General features: G+C 43.7%; 1 protein-coding gene across 1 annotated transcript; it reads left to right on the forward strand.

Annotated features, from left to right (window-relative positions):
- Positions 1-489: 489 nt before the first annotated feature.
- On the forward strand, positions 490-20,676 carry LOC109893538 (SEC14-like protein 1). Its single transcript, XM_020486786.2, has 16 exons — positions 490-678; positions 1,549-1,640; positions 12,308-12,457; positions 12,675-12,806; positions 14,207-14,335; positions 14,717-14,849; positions 15,049-15,158; positions 15,326-15,515; positions 17,051-17,139; positions 17,258-17,328; positions 17,419-17,590; positions 17,781-17,915; positions 18,120-18,254; positions 18,446-18,700; positions 19,606-19,784; positions 20,047-20,676. Exons 2-16 carry the CDS (start codon positions 1,578-1,580, stop codon positions 20,150-20,152), a joined length of 2,049 nt encoding a protein of 682 aa, XP_020342375.2. The 5' UTR covers positions 490-678; positions 1,549-1,577; the 3' UTR covers positions 20,153-20,676.
- Positions 20,677-20,952: the final 276 nt, after the last annotated feature.

The following is a 20,952-nucleotide window of genomic DNA, read 5'->3' on the forward strand; positions in this document are numbered from 1 at the left end:
ATGCCACACGTAAGGTGGATGGATTATGGCAAATGAGAAATGCTCACTAACAGGGATGTAAACACATTTGTGCACAAAATTGGAGAGAAATCATATTTTTGTTTGTATGGAACATTTCTGGGAACTTTTATATCAGCTCATGAAAAATGGAAAAAACACTTTACACGTTGCTGTTCATATTTTTGTTCAGTGTATTTTCTATGCAAACTTTTTAAATGTTGACAAAAAAAATCACTGGACAGTTATACTGTCTTGATGCAGTGTTAATAGTGAATCTCTAGCGCCATCTACAGACCATTTTCTTAAAATGTAACCAGTTCACACAGTATATTTCCTTCGGCTACTATGATGGTTTCATTCATTCATGACATCATATACAATGTTGCAACCTTTTATTTTTCTGTCAATGGTTTCAACAATGTTACCTTAGCTTATTCCCAGTAATGCCTATCCTCACTTGAAAAACACACTGCTCCATGACAATATGTTACACAAGTATGTGACGTAGTCAACAGAGGCGGCGTTAGCCACGCCGGACGCTTGCCTTGGATTCAACGTCAAACCCGTCTCAGAAAGTCGCTTTATTTACGTATTTGTTGGAGCGTACCATGGATTTAATATAAGTAGATTGTCTACTGACAAACTTCACTTGACTTACCTCCGAAAGTCATCGATCTGGTAAGTTTTAGGTACATTTTTTCGCCGTGTAAGGCCTAGTCATTTCGCAAATGTCTGAGGGAGTAGAATTCGTTCTGAAAATGTCGACCACTCTAAATATTTTTTGTTGCCGATTTGACTGTCATCAAAATGAAGTTGTCAAGAGACATACATAACTTACGCTTACGTATCGAGAAACAGGCAAGCTAGTGTTGTGGATTGTAATAGTTATGATCTATAATACAATTATTCATATACTCAATTAGTGGAAATAACGTGTCATTGCACAAGCGAATTTCCTGAAAGTGTGATAATGTAGCTAATGTACTCTTGTGCATTTTTTGTTTTTATAACTAGAAATCTATGCCATCAAAACCACTCTTTATTTTTAAGTCCAAGTTACAGCTAGTCTACTGTATCTGTGTCAGCTGTTCACTGTATAAAATGGACTAAGAAAATAACACAATGCCACTGAGTTTGTAGGCTTAGCCTAGATGATGATAGTTGCCACTTTTCTCAAATCCCAGCTAGGTAAATGATTTTGGTCTGGCTCAGTAGCGGATTGTACCATTATGGTCATCATCCTGTGATTACCGTTGATCTCAGCATGTTAACCAATCAAATCAGCTACTACAGTTTATGACCTAAAGAATAGTGCCTTTGCAATTGAGGACAATCAAGCGTTTTGCATCAAGCCAGCTGTCTAGTTGGTTTTAGAGCTGATGATCCAGCATTTCTCTTTGTTGTCTTTACAAATCCCATTCCTCTGACCTTTGCTTCATGATGATGTGAACCTATGATGTGCAGAGGATGTTTTGTTAGTTCCTGTTCTTCAGTGCTGTGTCAAGTGATCTCTAACTAACACTAGGGTTTGTCTATTGTACATTTCAGGGCAGAGCTCCAGAGGTTGAGCTACAGCCATGGTGCAACAATACCAGTCACCTGTAAGGGTCTACAAACACCCCTTTGAGCTGATAATGGCGGTAAGTTATGTACATTTGTGTGTTTAGGCTGCTGCTTTGTCTATGCATATATGTGTAAGTGGGTAGTGTGGGATGCTTGTGAGAGGTTGCAGTGCTCATGTGCAAATTGGACCCAGGCAGTCAGACTGCCAGTGTTTTGTGCTGCAGGAACAAAGTGTGGTTTGGCTGCATAGAAACCTATCACATCTCATACTGTATATATCTCTATACACTTTTACAGTGTCCCTGGGCACTGTATGTCATATTCTAGTGTTTTGTTGGTGAGATCATTGTTTATCCACCTTTTTGCTTTGAGAACACAGTCTGCAGTATTTCTGTTCACCCAACCTAATTAGTCGTGGCAGCAGATAACACACTATCATATTTATTATTGAGTATGAAACTGTAAGAGTACGATTTAATTCGTAACTTTTTGCCTTTAGTATTTTTGCAGGCACCTTGACTAAAGCGATGCTCTCTGTTAAATGCAATACCATATATTAGCTTTTCCACTTGCCCTTCTGTAATATACATCATTCTTGATTTCAGTCACCGATCACCACTGCATAGATGTACTGGTACAGTAGTAGTTCTGCAGATGGTTGCAAAAGTCATAGAAGATATACCAATCCACAATGTCATATACATACATACATACATACATACATACATACATACAGTGGGGCAAAAAAGTATTTAGTCAGCCACCAATTGTGCAAGTTCTCCCACTTAAAAAGATGAGGCCTGTAATTCTCATCATAGGTACACTTCAACTATGACAGACAAAATGAGGGAAAAAAATCCAGAAAATCACATTGTAGGATTTTTTAATGAATTTATTTGCAAATTATGGTAGAAAATAAGTATTTCGTCACCTACAAACAAGCAAGATTTCTGGCTCTCACAGACCTGTAACTTCTTCTTTAAGAGGCTCCTCTGCCTCCACTCGTTACCTGTATTAATTACAACAACACTGAATGACTACTTTTAACTTAATATTATACATCAATAAAATTAATTTAGCCTCAAATAAATAATGAAACATGTTAAATTTGGATTAAATAATGCAAAAACAGCGTTGGAGAAGAAAGTAAAAGTGCAATATTTGCCATGTAAGAAAGCTAACGTTTAAGTTCCTTGCTCAGAAAATGAGATCATATGAAAGCTGGTGGTTCCTTTTTAACATGAGTCTTCAATATTCCCAGGTAAGAAGTTTTAGGTTGTAGTTATTATAGGAATTGTAGGACTATTTCTCTCTATACCATTTGTATTTCATTAACCTTTGACTATTGGAATGTTCTTATAGGCACTTTAGTATTGCCAGTGTAACAGTATAGCTTCCGCCCCTCTCCTCGCTCCTACCTGGGCTCAAACCAGGAACACATCGACAACAGCCACCCTCGAAACAGCGTTACCCATGCAGAGCAAGGGGAACAACTACTCCAAGTCTCAGAGCGAGTGACGTTTGAAAAGCTATTAGCGCACACCCGGCTAACTAGCTAGTTATTTCACATCAGTTACACCAGCCTAATCTCGGGAGTTGATAGCCTTGAAGTCATAAACAGTGCAATGCTTGAAGCAGAGTGAAGAGCTGCTGGCAAAATGCATGAAAGTGCTGTTTGAATGAATGCTTACGAGCCTGCTGGTGCCTACCACCACTCAGACTGCTCTATCAAATATCATATCATAGACTTAATTATAACATAATAACACACAGAAATACGAGCCTTAGGTCGTTAATATGGTTGAATACGGAAACTATCATCTCGAAAACAAAACGTTTATTCTTTCAGTGAAATACGGAACCGTTCCAAGTCTAAATATTCCTGTTACATCGCACAACCTTCAATGTTATGTCATAATTACATAAAATTCTGGCAAATTAGTTCGCAACGAGCCAGGCGGCCCAAACTGTTGCATATACCCTGACTCTGCGTGCAATGAACGCAAGAGAACTGACACAATTTCACCTGGTTAATATTGCCTGCTAACCTGGATTTCTTTTAGCTAAATATGCAGGTTTAAAAATATATACTTATGTGTATTGATTTTAAGAAAGGCATTGATGTTTATGGTTAGGTACATGTTGAAGCAACGACTCCTTTTTCGCGAATGCGCACTGCATCGATCATATGCAACGCAGGACACGCTAGATAAACTAGTAATATCATCAACCATGTGTAGTTAACTAGTGATTATGATTGATTGATTGTTTTTTATAAGATAAGTTTTTAATGCTAGCTAGCAACTTACCTTGGCTTCTTACTGCATTCGAGTAAAAGGCAGGCTCCTCGTGAGGCAGGTGGTTAGATCGTTGGACTAGGTAACTTTAAGGTTGCAAGATTGAATCCCCGAGCTGACAAGGTAAAAATCTGTCGTTCTTCCCCTGAAAAAGGCAGTTAACCCACTGTTCCTAGGCCGTCATTGAAAATAAGAATGTGTTCTTAACTGACTTGCCTAGTTAAATAATCGGCCAAATCGGCGTCCAAAATTACCAATTGTTATGAAAACTTGAAATCGGCCCTAATTAATCGGCCATTCCGATTAATCGTTCGACCACTACCCTAGACCACTGCGCCACCCAGATGGCCTATATGGGGTGCATTCTGGCTTGTGACACAGAACAAGCAGTACTCCAGTCGCCGCTCCTCCTCCATATAATTTCTTCTCTCATTTCTATCTTCTCTCGTCCCTCCCCTGGGCCTAGTTGTATAGTACTGTCTGTGTCTGCTGCTCCCACTGTGACTTCCTGCTTAGCTGTGGTTGACTGGCTGCTCTCTGAACTAGGCCCTGGGTGTCATTAGGCCTCTCCTCGCTGTGCTTGGTCCCGTCTGCTGCCTGGCCTACCGCCACAGCTGGTCTGCCCTGTTAGGGCTGATAAGACTAATCCATCCGGGGGGAAGTTGTGGCTTAGTACATTTTCACTCAGACAAAACACACTGTATGAAGGATTGTTTATATCATATCAACCCCCACATCTGTTCAGTGCACGGCCTAACTGTGTTTTAAGGTGAATAGCTTGGCTCAAAATCCATTAAAATGCAATCATTTTATCTTAATTTATATCCACTTTTATTTTCTAAACTCTTGAATTTAAGCTCTTGGCTCTGTCTTGGCATCTGTTTACCTTGTTTCTGCTCTGTTTGAGACATTGGGCCACTTCCTGTTCTTTGGGGTTATCTATTAAGTCAGAAGCAAGTTACATTGTATAATAAGAAGGCCAGCGCTGGAAAAGGTAATTACTGAACAAAAGCTTAGTTCGTTAAAAACACAGAAATTGTTTATTTTGTAAGTGTCCTGTGTTACACAACCTGATCACAGTGGAAGTCAGGTGCTCTGTTCTTTCTCTTTCTCTAACTGCAGCCGTGGCTCTGCTTCACCAAATACCAAAAAACCCAACCTTTGACCCCCAGGAGTTCTTATCTCAGTTCTAGTCTCGGCAACATCTGTTAAATGTCTGGGAATGTTTTGTTCTACTTCCATTCACACACTGTCAGCGTGATTCAAAGGCACTTCAAAGATTGTCAGTTGATTTAAAGGTTGCTTGTCTGTAAAAAGGCTGTTCTAATGACAGCAGTTCACACTAGATAGAGGGCCTAGCCAGACTAGAGGCTTCTTCTGTCCTCTAACTGACCGTCCCACTGACTGATCCTTGGTTTGGCCCACTGACAGCCATTACAGTATCACTCCTGTCCTGACACCATCATCACACCAAACCTGGCATGTTGGTTTACCGCTTATCACTGATGACAACATTCCTCCGTTCTCGGGAACGTTTATGTAAACAGATTTGTTTTTCATATTCAAATCAAAATCAAATAACATTTTATTGGTCACCTTCACATGGTTAGTAGATGTTAATGCGCGTGTAGCGAAATGCTTGTGCTTCTAGTTCCGACCATGCAATAATATCTAACAAGCAATCTAACAATTTCACAACTACCTTTTACACACAAAGTGTAAAGGAATGAATAAGAATAAAACCCCAAAGATCAAGCAATGCAGATGTAGCACAGTGGCTAGGAAAAACTCTCAGGAAAGGCTGGAACCTAGGAAGAAACCTAGAGAGGAACCAGGCTCTGAGGGGTGGCCGGTGCTGGAGAGAGAGGATGGAAACAGCAGGTCCGGTTCAAGGTAGCATGACAAGTGAATAAGTCAGGGTTCCATAGCCGCAGGCAGAGCAGCAGAAACTGGATCAGCAGCACGACAAGATAGCACATCTGGTGAACAGGTCAGGGTTCCATACGTCACGAAAACGATGTGCGCGCTTCCCTGGGGCAGAAGTCAGCGTGTTGTTGTGATTCTGGATGGACAGATTTGTTAGCAAGAATGACAAGCTGCCATGTGGGGAATCGTGAATGGCTCATTTCAGCTTGCTGTTGATACCATATCTTGTTTTGAGGTGTGGCTGATTTTGGGGAGGGGGTGGGGGGGGGGGGTCTTTAGAGGGATCATAGCTAAGATCACACAGTACACCAGTTAGGACAGACTGACCCTAGCTTCCTGGCATATACAGTGCCTTGCGAAAGTATTCGGCCCCCTTGAACTTTGCGACCTTTTGCCACATTTCAGGCTTCAAACATAAAGATATAAAACTATTTTTTTGTGAAGAATCAACAACAAGTGGGACACAATCATGAAGTGGAACGACATTTATTGGATATTTCAAACTTTTTTTAACAAATCAAAAACGGAAAAATTGGGCGTGCAAAATTATTCAGCCCCCTTTAAGTTAATACTTTGTAGCGCCACCTTTTGCTGCGATTACAGCTGTAAGTCGCTTGGGGTATGTCTCTATCAGTTTTGCACATCGAGAGACTGACATTTTTTCCCATTCCTCCTTGCAAAACAGCTCGAGCTCAGTGAGGTTGGATGGAGAGCATTTGTGAACAGCAGTTTTCAGTTCTTTCCACAGATTCTCGATTGGTCTGGACTTTGACTTGGCCATTCTAACACCTGGATATGTTTATTTTTGAACCATTCCATTGTAGATTTTGCTTTATGTTTTGGATCATTGTCTTGTTGGAAGACAAATCTCCGTCCCAGTCTCAGGTCTTTTGCAGACTCCATCAGGTTTTCTTCCAGAATGGTCCTGTATTTGTATTTGTAAATAGTTTTATATCTTTGTTTGAAGCCTGAAATGTGGCAAAAGGTTGCAAAGTTCAAGGGGGCCGAATACTTTCGCAAGGCACTGTAGACTATTACAGCATAGATACTGGAGACTGAGACAGGGGGGCTCAGGGGACACTGGCCCCATCCAAAGGTATTTATTTATTTTTGTGGTTGTTGAATTTTACAAAAGTTGAAAGTCATGCGTCCTCCGATACACAACCCAAGAAGCCGCACTGCTTTTTAACACAGCGCGCATCCAACCCGGAAGCCAGCCGCACCAATGTGTCGGAGGAAACACTGTGCACCTGGCAACCTTGGTTCGCGCGCACTGCGCCCGGCCTACCACAGGAGTCGCTGGTGCGAGATGAGACAAGGATATCCCTACCAGCCAAACCCTCCCTAACCCGGACGACGCTAGGCCAATTATGCGTCACCCCACGGACCTCCTGGAAGCAGGCCGGTTACGACAGAGCCTGGGCGCGAACCCAGAACCTCTGGTGGCACAGCTGGCACTGCAGTACAGCGCCCTTAACCACTGCGCCACCCGGGAGGCCTCCAAAGTTACACCCGGACAGGTCCAACCAGGCAGGATCTAACCCCACCCACTTTGTCAAAGCACAACCCCCACACCACCAAAGGTATATCAACAGACCACTAACTTATTACCCTGAGACAAGGCAGAGTATAGCCCACAAAGATCTCCCACACCGCCCGAGCCTGAGGGGGCGCAAAACAGGAAGATCCGGACAGGAAGATCACTTTAGTAACTCAACCCACTCAAGTAGGGTAGAGTGTAAAAAAAGCCTGGCACAATGCACCCTACCTAGGGACGGCATGGGAGACGAGCAAGCCAGTGACTCAGCCCCCGCAATATAAGCAGAGAATCCCATTGGAGAGAGGGGAGACAGCAAGGGTGGTTCACCACGCCAGTGCCTTGCAGTTCACCTTCTCACCCCTGGGCCAGACTACACTCAATCATAGGGACCTACTGAAGAGATGAGTGTTCAGTAAAGGCTTAAAGGTTGAAACCGAGTCTGTGTCTCTCACATGGATCGGTAGACCATTCCATAAAAATGGAGCTCTATAGGAGAAAGCCCTGCCTCCAGCTGTTTGCTTAGAACTTCTATGAACAATAAGGATGCCTGTGTCTTGTAAATGTCACGTACATCTAGGTATGTACAACAGGACCAAATGGGTAGGAGCAAGTCCATGTAATGCATTGTAGGTTACCAGTAAAACCTTGAAATCAGCCCTAGCCTTAACAAGAAGCCAGTATCGTTGGCTAATAACAAAAAATCCAGACACAAAATAATGGATATGTTTTATCTATCCTAAAGCAAGATTTAGGCCTCAACATTTGGAATATCCATGTAGGCTCAGAACGTCTGAGGCAGTTTGGTTTTCTGAATGCAGGCACGATGGACAATGCACCCAACTATCTAACTGTAAGCTTCTTTGTTTATGCACTGAAGCCTATATACTACTTTAGTGTTTTGGCTTGGTAATGGGGAAGAAGGAAATGGACTCCGTATCTTATGTTCCCAAGCATTGGAAGATAGTAGTTACATGTCTTGGTTGTGTAACTGTAGTCAAATGTATATCCTTCTGTCATGTTATTCAATCAATATTCACGGATGATGTCTTCGTGCCTCGGCATTTTATCGATCAGACTGCACACCAGCTTTGTTTGATCCATAAAGACTAAAGTCATTAACCATGTTGTGATGGAAACAGGAAGTACCGGTCCAATTTTATAAATACCTCCAGATCTTTTTGTATCGGTGAAATTAATTATGCGAGAAATGGCAATCCCTTTATGCGTAAATATTTATAAAATTACCATCAAATTGGAGTCACGCCATGTTATGGTATGTGGTCCTCCCACTACGACTCGGGAAACCATGCAGTTTATTAGGCTACAAATGAAATAAGTTATGATGGGTGGTGAAAGTGCACAGTGAATAACTTGATGCTCCTCGCCAATAAATATTGAGGGTCTTATTCTGGTGACATGATCGATGCTTGACTGCCATTTGACAAATATACATATTCTCGGTCTTATCCATAGTAAACTCATCCTGTAGACTAGACGACCCTCACTGTGTCTGTGAGCTGTTGGCTAGACTGGTGTTTATCCATAGTAAACTCATCCTGTAGACTAGACGACCCTCACTGTGTCTGTGAGCTGTTGGCTAGACTGGTGTTTATCCATAGTAAACTCATCCTGTAGACTAGATGACCCTCACTGTATCTGTGAGCTGTTGGCTAAAGCGCACGTGTCATGACCAGAGTTGGCACATTTTCTATTTAATAAATTGCCCCCATCCCTCCTGCTAATTGGACAGTTTATGTGACAAAACTATAGCCAGAGTAGAAAATGCCATGGAAACCCATTGAACTTTAGTTTTTTATTTGGTACATTAAAACTTAAGCAAAAATACATGTTTTGTGCACTATGTGATCACAAACTGATTTTTATCCGCAACAAGTCAGTTTGTTGGAAACACCACTGGTGGGAAATGTTCTATTCTAATAATTGCATGAAAATCTGTCGCCAATTGGACGGAAACCTAGATAGTGACTCTGAACAGGGTGGGTGTTTTATGTGTGTGTCAGCAGATTGACCTCCGTGTACTCTGCACCATTGTGCTAATTTGGGTTTCACCTTATCAGATTCCAGCAAAAATCAGCTTTTTGTTTATCTGACTTTCATTGATCTGCATGTCCAGCCCTTATATTTAACCTCGCAGTCAAGTGTTTTACCATTTTCTTTTCAGGACAACCAGGGATACAAGTAGAACACTAAACCATTTTAAATAAACATTTGCATTCATGAGTTTTATTGACAAATGTCAAATCAAATCAAATCAAATTTTATTTGTCACATACACATGGTTAGCAGATGTTAATGCGAGTGTAGCGAAATGCTTGTGCTTCTAGTTCCGACAATGCAGTAATAACGAACAAGTAATCTAACTAACAATTCCAAAAACTACTGTCTTATACACAGTGTAAGGGGATAAAGAATATGTACATAAGGATATATGAATGAGTGATGGTACAGAGCAGCATAGGCAAGATACAGTAGATGATATCGAGTACAGTATATACATATGAGATGAGTATGTAAACCAAGTGGCATAGTTAAAGTGGCTAGTGATACATGTATTACATAAGGATGCAGTCGATGATATAGAGTATAGTATCTACGTATGCATATGAGATGAATAATGTAGGGTAAGTAACATTATATAAGGTAGCATTGTTTAAAGTGGCTAGTGATATATTTACATCATTTCCCATCAATTCCCATTATTAAAGTGGCTGGAGTAGAGTCAGTGTCATTGACAGTGTGTTGGCAGTAGCCACTCAATGTTAGTGGTGGCTGTTTAACAGTCTGATGGCCTTGAGATAGAAGCTGTTTTTCAGTGTCTCGGTCCCAGCTTTGATGCACCTGTACTGACCTCGCCTTCTGGATGACAGCGGGGTGAACAGGCAGTGGCTCGGGTGGTTGATGTCCTTGATGATCTTTATGGCCTTCCTGTAGCATCGGGTGGTGTAGGTGTCCTGGAGGGCAGGTAGTTTGCCCCCGGTGATGCGTTGTGCAGACCTCACTACCCTCTGGAGAGCCTTACGGTTGAGGGCGGTGCAGTTGCCATACCAGGCGGTGATACAGCCCACCAGGATGCTCTCGATTGTGCATCTGTAGAAGTTTGTGAGTGCTTTTGGTGACAAGCCAAATTTCTTCAGCCTCCTGAGGTTGAAGAGGCGCTGCTGCGCCTTCCTCACGATGCTGTCTGTGTGAGTGGACCAATTCAGTTTGTCTGTGATGTGTATGCCGAGGAACTTAAAACTTGCTACCCTCTCCACTACTGTTCCATCGATGTGGATGGGGGGGTGTTCCCTCTGCTGTTTCCTGAAGTCCACAATCATCTCCTTAGTTTTGTTGACGTTGAGTGTGAGGTTATTTTCCTGACACCACACTCCGAGGGCCCTCACCTCCTCCCTGTAGGCCGTCTCGTCGTTGTTGGTAATCAAGCCTACCACTGTTGTGTCGTCCGCAAACTTGATGATTGAGTTGGAGGCGTGCGTGGCCACGCAGTCGTGGGTGAACAGGGAGTACAGGAGAGGGCTCAGAACGCACCCTTGTGGGGCCCCAGTGTTGAGGATCAGCGGGGAGGAGATGTTGTTGCCTACCCTCACCACCTGGGGGCGGCCCGTCAGGAAGTCCAGCACCCAGTTGCACAGGGCGGGGTCGAGACCCAGGGTCTCGAGCTTGATGACGAGCTTGGAGGGTACTATGGTGTTGAATGCCGAGCTGTAGTCGATGAACAGCATTCTCACATAGGTATTCCTCTTGTCCAGATGGGTTAGGGCAGTGTGCAGTGTGGTTGAGATTGCATCGTCTGTGGACCTATTTGGGCGGTAAGCAAATTGGAGTGGGTCTAGGGTGTCACAAGCTGCACAAGCTTGCACAAATGTCAATAACAAAGCAACAGTAAACATGTTGTCCTCCACGAAAGATGCATTGTAAATGCCTCATCATTCACCCAAGTTTAGTCAACATCGGGCCAATGCTGTCGAGATCGTGTGTGTCTAACGTAGGTACAGACGGCTGGACAGTGACCGATCCAAAGTCCCCAATTTCACCGTTGGGGACGATAAGGTCCTCCAAAACAAACACCTGATCAAATGAATTTGATGTACGTACAGAATTGTTTTGCGCACTTAAATTATTATCCAACAAGTCACTGACAACTGTGTGGAGTCTGGAGTTGGACAACAACACTGTGAACTTATTACAGTTTTTTTAGACACTATGTAGACACTGGGCTGCCGGGTGGCGCAGCAGTCTAAGGCACTGCTGGAGTGCTGGAGGCGTCACTACAGACCCTGGTTCGATTCCAGGCTGTATCACATCTGGCCGTGATTGGGAGTCCCATAGGGCGGCGCACAATTGGCCCAGCGTTGGCCGGGTTAGGCCGGTGGAGGCCATCATTGTAAATAAGAATTTGTTCTTAACTGACTTGCCAAGTTAAATAAAGGTTAAATAAAATAAATGTACTGGGATCTGCTATGTAGAAGAACCCTTTACCTTCTAATGCCTCTTGTGCAGCTTGTGAGAGTCATAGGGAAAAACATGTTTGGGAGAGTCTCAGCTTTTCATATATAGCTTTTAATAGTTTGTAACTCAAACCATTCAGACTCTACAGTCATTCTTGTATAAAAGACCCTGTCCTTGCCAGATGACTGCTTAACGGTGAAACTGCCACGTCCGTTTGCAATATCACAACAACGAAGACGTTTCTGCAAACAACGCAGGCTGTTTTTCTGTCGGACATCATTGCAGGCGTGATAGAACAGCAGCTTGTAATGCAAGTTATTTTACCTTGATGCGCAACTCCCCCCACCTCTGCTGCTTCGCCATGGAAACAAAAACAGTAACGGTGGCCTTTTTCTTTATCAAAGTGATTATAACACAGAAAATACTTTCACTGTATGTCATGGATTGCGTTTTGTATTCATCATGTGAGTAATATTGCATATTTTCTTCCTCCTTCCCTCTCTTCCATTAGGCCTATGTGCGGAGGTTTCCAAACTGCCCCCTGATCCCCATCTTTGTGGACAGTGAGGTGGTGAAGGAGGAGCACAGTGATGACGGAGCCACTGTGTTCATTGAGAGGCGCTGTAAGGTGGAGGCAGACGCCCCCCGGCTGTTCAAAAGGGTATCTTACCTTTAACCTTTCACCTTTAACTTTTCTCTTGAGCAGTGAAGCTACTCCAGTTAGCAATGTATAATAGTGTCTGTTTGATTCTCTTATTTTCTAATGTGAAGGCTATTAGTGATTATTTCCCCTCAGACCTGAATATCCCGGTAGCGGTGTTGTTGTTGTGGTAGTGTTGTCCAGAGTTGATTGACCGTGGTCTACTGTGTGTGTCTAGATGGCTGGTGTGGACTACCTGTACTTCATCCATAAGAACACTCTGGACCGCAGGGAGAGGGCGCTGCACATCGAGGTCGTCAACGAGACCTTCTCCAACAGAGTCATCGTCCATGAGATCTGCAACTACACGGTGTGCCCCACAACTATAATAATCATCGGTTACATGCTGCGTTTTACACAGGCAGCCTAATTCTGATCTTTTGTACACTCATTGGTCTTTTGACCAATCACATCAGGTCTTTGCACATGAGACCTTTTCAGAGCTGATCTGATTGGTCAAAAGACTAGCAAAATATAGTAGTTGTGTGTGTTTGACACTCTTTATTTTCTTAAATGTGTGAAGGCTATTAGTGATTATAATATATTAGATTTGAGCTGGCTGTGTAAATGCAGCCATACTCTCTTATCACTGCAACAGGGTTTGTAGGCCTTTCCACTTGGACCCATATATAGGTTGAAAAAGTCCGTTTTTGGGACTGATAAGTGCCTATTAATGACAGAGCTCAGGCTCTGAACTTCACAGCTCAGAATGGGTTTTGAACTTGAGCACAGCACGCGACAGGAAGTTGCCCCCATCCCTCCTGATAATTGGACGACTTGTGCAAATTTTTAGTTGCCTGAGTGAGGAAAATGCTGTAAATTAAGAGGACTCAATGTATTTTTAAGGATGAGACGTTGAAGCTGGTAATAAATACAAGCCAAACACATGTGAGTCCGAATGTGCACATCACATTTCCAAATCGTAAAACTCATGTCATATACAGTGTCAGTGTTTATGATCACTATGTTTGATGTACAGTTACCAGATGACATGGCATCATACCCTGTTTGTTCTGAACAGAATGAGACGGTGTTTGTCTCAGTGGAACGTGTACGTTAATGCACTCCTTTCTATGCGCACCAAAATTACCATCTGTTTCTATGAGTTACCCTGTGAAAGCCTAACACTGTAAAATCCTATTTTATAACTTAGCTTGTCATGGTGGCAATAGAACAAGCTTTCAATCGATGCCCATCTGACCCAGATTGCGATTTATAATGGGTCATTTTTGGATTGTATAAGCAACAACAGTCATTGTGATTGTAGGAATGCAGGGTTGTGTTCCTTACATAACAACTACAAGAGAGCCAAAGTAAAGCGCCTCATAGTTGAGGACTGTTATTTGAGTCTTAAGTGCATGGAAGTTACGTAGGGACTGCACACTGTGGAGAGGTGTGTGGCTGCTTGGAGACGTCAGTTAGCCCTCTCACTCAAACCCTTGTCACTTTTTTCCTCTTATGATGCACCTACCCACATTTTCCAGGAATTATAGTAAATATAGTAAATGTGTAATGTTTGTGGCCTAACAATTTTCCCATATTCTCCAAACTGTTCCCTTTCCATTGCTACCATGCTTACGCGTATGCTGTTCATGTTTCTTCTGTAAGAAACATTTCAATTTAGCCCTATCCATATAGGCCAATTCCCACCAGTGTAAAAGGTTCATCCATTTGGCGTCTGATTTGTGATGAGTTGTGCTTCCTCCACAGGTTCACCCAGAGAATGAGGAGTGGACGTGTTTCGAGCAGACAGCCAGTCTGGACATCAAGTCCTTCTTTGGCTTTGAGAACGCAGCCGAGAAGCTAGCCATGAAGCAATATGCCAACAGTATTAAAAAGGTGTGTTCATGTGTCAGTCTGTGAGCATGTGAGTACAGTATACATGGGTGGGGGATGGATGAGGCTATAGGATATACCATCATCATCCAGCATGCTGCTCCCCCATATAGACCCAGTGTTACATGAGCATGCTTGTGCAGTCTATTTCCAGGCCTTCTGTGATCCCGTCTGGCAGGTCTGTGTAAACTGAGTGTGTTAACCAGGATCTTCTGACATTTGCTTGTTGGGCCATATATTCTGCTCAGCTTTGTCACACAATGGGGTGTGCTCGTATACGGCCAGGCGCATGTCTAAACAAACCTGCAGTATTTGCTCACAGTGTTTGCTCATTACACTCGCTACCTGTACTGTCCTTATGCAGTCATGTGCTCTGTCCTCCAGGGCAAAGAGATCATAGAGTATTACCTGAAGGAGTTGGAGGATGAGGGGGTGACCCACGTCCCCCGCTGGAGCCCCCCTCAGGCCCCCCCACCCACTGCCAGCCCCACAGATCTACCGGCTGGCTCCCCAGATGGTCAGTGTTCCGAGTCAGAATCAACACAATAATAAACACACACAATCTGAGGGATCTGTCACGGCTGAAGTCCCAATCCCATTCCACTGGCTCTGAAAGCAAACATTCTGGCCTTGCCTTGGGCTGCATTGGGCTGGTAGACTGTGAATATGCATTTGGGTATGTGTGTGGATTGACTGTGTCTGTGTTTCGATTGCAGACAAGTTGGATGCAGACTACATCAGGCGTTACCTAGGAGACCTGACGCCGCTGCAGGAGAGCTGTCTTATAAGACTACGCCAGTGGCTGCAGGAGACCCACAAGGGCAAGGTTGGACACGTGTATGAACACACCTAACACTCAAACTCTGACTCAAATAGCTGCAAACAAGAGCAAAACTTGAATCCAAAGAACATAGATGTAAGTAAAACTCACATCCGACTCACACACACACACCTCAACATCTGAATAAACACAATCTCCTCTCCCTCCCTTAGATCCCTAAGGACCAGCACGTGCTGCGTTTCCTGCGGGCCCGGGACTTTAACCTGGAGAAGGCCCGGGAGATCCTGTGTCAGTCGCTCTCCTGGAGGAAGCAGCACCAGGTGGACTTCCTGCTGGACTCCTGGGAGAGACCTCAGCTGCTACACGACTACTACACCGGGGGCTGGCACCACCACGACAGAGGTAGGTTCCTCTCGGAGCAGGATAGGGTTTTAACGGCAGGGTTGTGTTCAACGGGCACAGACAGAAGTAGTGTTCTTATTGCACAAATTCAGGAAGTACTGCACCACCAGTTTCACAGTGTTTTCTTCCACTTGGTTTCTAGTGAATGTAACCCAGCTCTTATATGTATTGGTAATGACTAACTGTAATGTCTGGTTGCTTCTCTGGAAGTGACATCACTAGCTATGTTTCCATGAACTTGTCCAGTGATTATCTGTAGTTAATTTTTTAAAACATTTTGCATAAAAAATAGTTGGAACAATTGCCTGCTATGGTGCATTTCTGTTGAACTGTTTTGTGTTGATAAAAACAGCTGGATGTAATGTCACACCTAAAAAATAAAAAGATTTTTTTGCAAAAACCAAGTGTTGAACACAAAGTTAAGTGATTGAAGTGTTTTCATGATCCATTTTGGCAAATTGTGCATTAATAAGCCTGTATGCCCACTGCCACCGATCTGTTTCATGTCTCGGGTAGCTTGCAAAAGTCAGCATGGATAGAATGCAAGAAATGACAAACATTTCTCATGTGCCGATGTATGCCACGGACTGTGCCATGGTGAAACTTGCACTCATCTAGCTCAGAAGTAGTTGCATGGTGAAACAACCAGAAAAGCAAGGCAAAGCAATTCAGGCATTCTTGAAAGTCAGGGCAATCCTTGTCCTGCAAAGAAAGATTATTTGTATAGTTGAACATTTTGATTTAGCAAGCAGTAGGCATTTAGAATTAAATGTGGAGTGGAGCTTTATAGTTACATGATGATGTCACATGACCTGCAAACTGTCAAAATGATTGGGCAATAATTTATTTATTTGAAAGCACCGTTTCCATCAATTGTCGCAATAAAGAATGTTGGACAAAATAAAAATCCACCCCTGTCCAACAGATGATACAATGTTGCTGATCTTTAGAACGTTTCTCCTACAGCTGCTGTTTCCATTACACTGCCACAAGGTTTTTATATTTATATAAACCTGGGTCAATGGAAACCTGCCTACTATGTGTCAAGGGAAATCTCCAAGTCTGTGGGCATGAGTCAGACGGGCAGCTGTTGGTCGCTTTCTCCTGCTGTGTCAGCAACTGACAGATTGCTACAGCATATGATGTGGTTAGCAGAGATGTAAAATACCTGTCCAGGCATTGTAAGATCTGGCATGTGTCAGAAACGTCTGGGCAGAGGAAATGACCCATTATCTCCATTTAGCTGATAGCCAATCGGACATCTAGGACCAGGAAGTGGCCCATAGTCACCATAATAACAATAACCCCCAACTAAAAGCAAATACAGCTGGTTGTAAAACGCCTATATTTACATGAATGACTTTTGAGTTGTAAATGTATATACTGTTGATGTGATTATGGTCAACACAATCTGACTCGGTTTCTCTATTGATTTAACTGAATACTGTCTGCGTCTGTTTAATGTCATGATCATTACTGATCCTCTTGTAGCTTTAACAGTGAGGTCACGTGTTTGTGTCCATGTCTGTCTATAGATGGACGCCCTCTGTATATTCTGCGACTCGGTCAAATGGATACCAAGGGTTTAGTACGCGCCTTGGGCGAGGAGTCCCTTCTGAGACAAGTATGACACACACACACACACACACATCCAGATGCTGGGTATAAACACACACATAAACACATACTATACGCAAATGGTCTCCCTTCCCCTAACCTCTCACCTCTTCACTCTCCCCCAGGTCCTGTCCATCAACGAGGAAGGTCTGAGGCGTTGTGAAGAGAACACCAGAGTCTTTGGCCGACCCATCAGGTAGCTACCATTTCACACTCACTCCTCTTATGTCTCTCATCCCCTGAATGCAGTATTTATTCAGTATGTCCTATAACCCTCCTGTCTCAGCTGCTGGACGTGCCTGGTGGACCTGGAGGGGTTAAACATGCGTCACCTGTGGCGTCCGGGGGTTAAAGCCCTGCTGAGGATCATAGAGGTGGTGGAGGCCAACTACCCAGAGACCCTGGGATGTCTGCTCATACTGAGGGCTCCACGGGTCTTCCCTGTGCTCTGGACCCTGGTGAGAGCCTTTAACATCACACATTGTAGTGTACATTACATTGTACAGTGCTTTCGCGCTCTCACTCACTCACTCACTCACTCACTCACTCACTCACTCACTCACTCACTTGATCATGTTCAGTTGTATTCAATTGCATGTGCAGAGAAAACATATGGGACTACCTTTGACCCTGAGTGTCTGTTCTCAGGTCAGTCCATTCATTGATGAGAACACCAGGAAGAAGTTCCTGGTGTATGCTGCGAATGACTACCAGGGACCTGGAGGTCTGGTGGACTACATCGATAGAGAGGTCATCCCTGACTTCCTGGGAGGAGACTGCCTGGTGAGTCTGTCTGTCAGACCGGAGTCTCATCTGGCTATTGTAGACGGTACCCTTCTACATGCATATGAATTCATATGGACTAATGCTGCTAGTACATAATATAGTTAACTGTGGGTCATCTTGTTAGACATTTTCCTAGCTGTGTGTGCTGATAGAACTGGGGGCTGATTGTGTCTCTTGTGTCCTCTGTCATGTCATATCCAGTGTGAGATCCCTGAAGGAGGTATGGTCCCCAAATCTCTGTACAGGACAGCAGAGGCGCTGGAAAGTGAGGAGCTGCGGCTGTGGACAGACACCATCTACAAGACTGCCAGTGTCTTCAAGGGGGCCCCACATGAGGTAACCTGATCTAGACAGTAACTACAGTATGTGTTTTCCAGCTTCTCAGTTGACTGTACTTAAACAGTGGGTTAGGTTGCTCCCTCTAGTGGAGAAATACAACGTTACAGCAAAAAGCTGTAAAAACCCATAATGATCATTTGTCTGTAGTTTTGTCCTACTGTGTTCACTCACTACCGATCCTGTTCCAGCTGCTGATCGAAATCTCCGAGTCCTCTTCTGTGATCACCTGGGACTTTGACGTGTGTAAAGGGGATGTCATCTTCAACATCTACCACTCCAGGAGGGCGCCCCAGCCCCCCAAGAGGGACGTCCAGGGGGCCCACGGCAGCATCGTGTCGCCAGCCACCAACAACATGCAGCTGATTGACAGATCCTGGATTCTGGGGCAAGACTACAGTATGGTGGAGACAGCACTCACCTGCAAGGAGGGAGAGAGTGTTCAGGTAAAAAAAAAAATAATATTTCCACCCGGTTTCGAATCGGGGACCTTTTGTGTGTGAGGCGAATGTGATAACCACTACACTACGGAGACTAACCACCAACCTTAGTGCTGAATCCTAAGATGTGAGTGTAACTGAAACATCCACTGATGTCAATGGGAGTTCTGTGCAGTGCTCATATCTGGTCTCTTCATCCCTATGCAGTGTCTCTGACCAGTGTTTCTGTTAGCTGGTAATTACTGGCTTTTGGATGTTTTTTATTTATTTATATAGACATATAGATATCTCTCTCTAAAAGCTGACAAATAAAAACATTGCAACACATGGAAGTTGGTTCAGGTTGTCTTTCAATCCCATCATCTGTCTACTCCAGCTGTCTGTCTTCAGTTCACACTCTCACTAGCAAACTTGCAACATTTTATCAACTGGTACCGTCCCACAAAGTTTCCCGTGCCAGTGAGTCTAACAGACAAAGCTGTGTGAATACAGAGGATAAATATTCAAGTGTTTTATTACATTTTGTTAGATGATTCTCTCTAAAAGACAATTTACAGAGATGTCCAGCAAGGAGGAGAATTTAGATGAAGTCATTTAGCTTCCCTCTTCTAATCTAATGCCTGGTCCAGTAGCCAGAGGGAGACATGCAAGGAGCTGACTTTCAATTTGTAGGCTATCCTTCCTCCTCCTTGCGTAGCTCAATAATCATTGCAGTCACTTCCATGGGGTGTCATTCGGCAGTGGGCAACACCTTCAAAAGTATTTGCCTACATGTGAGGGAATTCTAATGGGTTTCTATTACATAAAGTCTGTCATTTAGATATTGAATGTGCTATTAGCTATAGCCTGCGTTTGAATGGAAACGCTGCCTCTGACCCTTGACCTCACCTGTCCCCTCCTCCTCTCCCCAGGGCTCCCATGTGACGCGGTGGCCCGGGTTCTACATCCTCCAATGGCGGTTCCACTGCTCCCCGGCCTGCTCTACCTCCAGCCTGCCCCGGGTGGACGACGTGCTGGCCTCCCTGCAGGTCTCCTCCCACAAGTGTAAGGTCATGTTTTACACTGAGGTGCTGGGCTCCGAAGACTTCAGGTCAGTCACCATTCACTATACTATACTGTATAACACAGTGTATTGTTATGGTGGTGCTTAGTGTGTAGGGCTGCTGCATGTCAGTGAGTAAATGTTTTAGGCCAGCTTGTTTTTTAGGCAGTGTGTAGTTGTGTGGGGAAAATGTATTTGTGATAATTTCTAAGGGTGTTTATAAAGATTCTTAGGGAAGCAGTGCTCTAAGAAAAGGTGTTTGATGAATATTTAATCTATTGTCTTCCTGCCTGCCTGTCTGTCTGTCTAGGGGCTCTATGACCAGTCTGGAGTCCAGTCACAGTGGCTTCTCCCAGCTGAGTGCCGCCACCACCACCTCTAGCCAATCACAGTCCAGCTCCACCGTATCAAGGTAGCATCCAGCCAATAGGAGGTGAAGGAGTTTGAGTTTTGCTACATGGAGATCCCATTTAGGATCTAACTGACTTCTGATACTGTTGACTTCTGCCCTGTTGCCTTAAAGAAAAACCAGTGCTGTACCAACACCTGCCAATGAGGACTTAACCTTACCCAATGGGATGAGAGAAGTGTTATGAACTGTATGGAACAAGGATCGCCTATCCTTAATGCCATGTGGTGGAACACTGGATGTCCTACCTGTGAGCACCTTCTAATACTGCATTTAAAGCACTGGAATATATTATTAAAATATACATGTACGTTTTTTTATCTGTATCTATAATTAGTGACATTAAGATTGCTCTGGAAGTGGAACATCTGCTATATGAGCATCTGCTGAATGAATACATGCATATGGAGATGTCTTGCAAACCATCATCATCCTCTTTCTTTCAATACCATTATTCTTTCTTTTTTAAGGGAAGTGAAATGTTTCCCATTTTTTTGAAACTGAACAATAAAGCACTGCCTATTTTCAGCATTTGTGTAATACAATGATGCCTACTGTTTCAGATGGTACTGTTGAAGTTACCCTTATTCACCATAGGATGTCAGTGTGTTCATGAGGAACGGTGCTACACACAACCATACTACAGTAGCCCTTCTCCAGCCAGTGATTGTCTTACCAGCCACTCTGTCACTCCTTCCGTTCTACTCAACCTTTTAAAGTTGTGTTGCTGAAATGGAGAAAGGCATAAGTTATAACTGATATGGCCGATCAGCAATTTTACTGTGAGAGGTTCCTAAACCTCCGCCA

The sequence above is a fragment of the Oncorhynchus kisutch genome, linkage group LG10, assembly GCF_002021735.2.
Source record: "Oncorhynchus kisutch isolate 150728-3 linkage group LG10, Okis_V2, whole genome shotgun sequence".
NCBI lineage: Eukaryota > Metazoa > Chordata > Actinopteri > Salmoniformes > Salmonidae > Oncorhynchus > Oncorhynchus kisutch.

Bases quoted from the DNA above. Each gene is read 5' to 3' on its own strand.
- LOC109893538 (XM_020486786.2), top strand. From the start codon at position 1,578: ATGGTGCAACAATACCAGTCACCTGTAAGGGTCTACAAACACCCCTTT. The intron at 12,807-14,206 runs GTGTGCCCCACA...CTTCCTCCACAG, and splicing joins ATGAGATCTGCAACTACACG to GTTCACCCAGAGAATGAGGA. The intron at 14,850-15,048 runs GTCAGTGTTCCG...TTTCGATTGCAG, and splicing joins ACCGGCTGGCTCCCCAGATG to ACAAGTTGGATGCAGACTAC.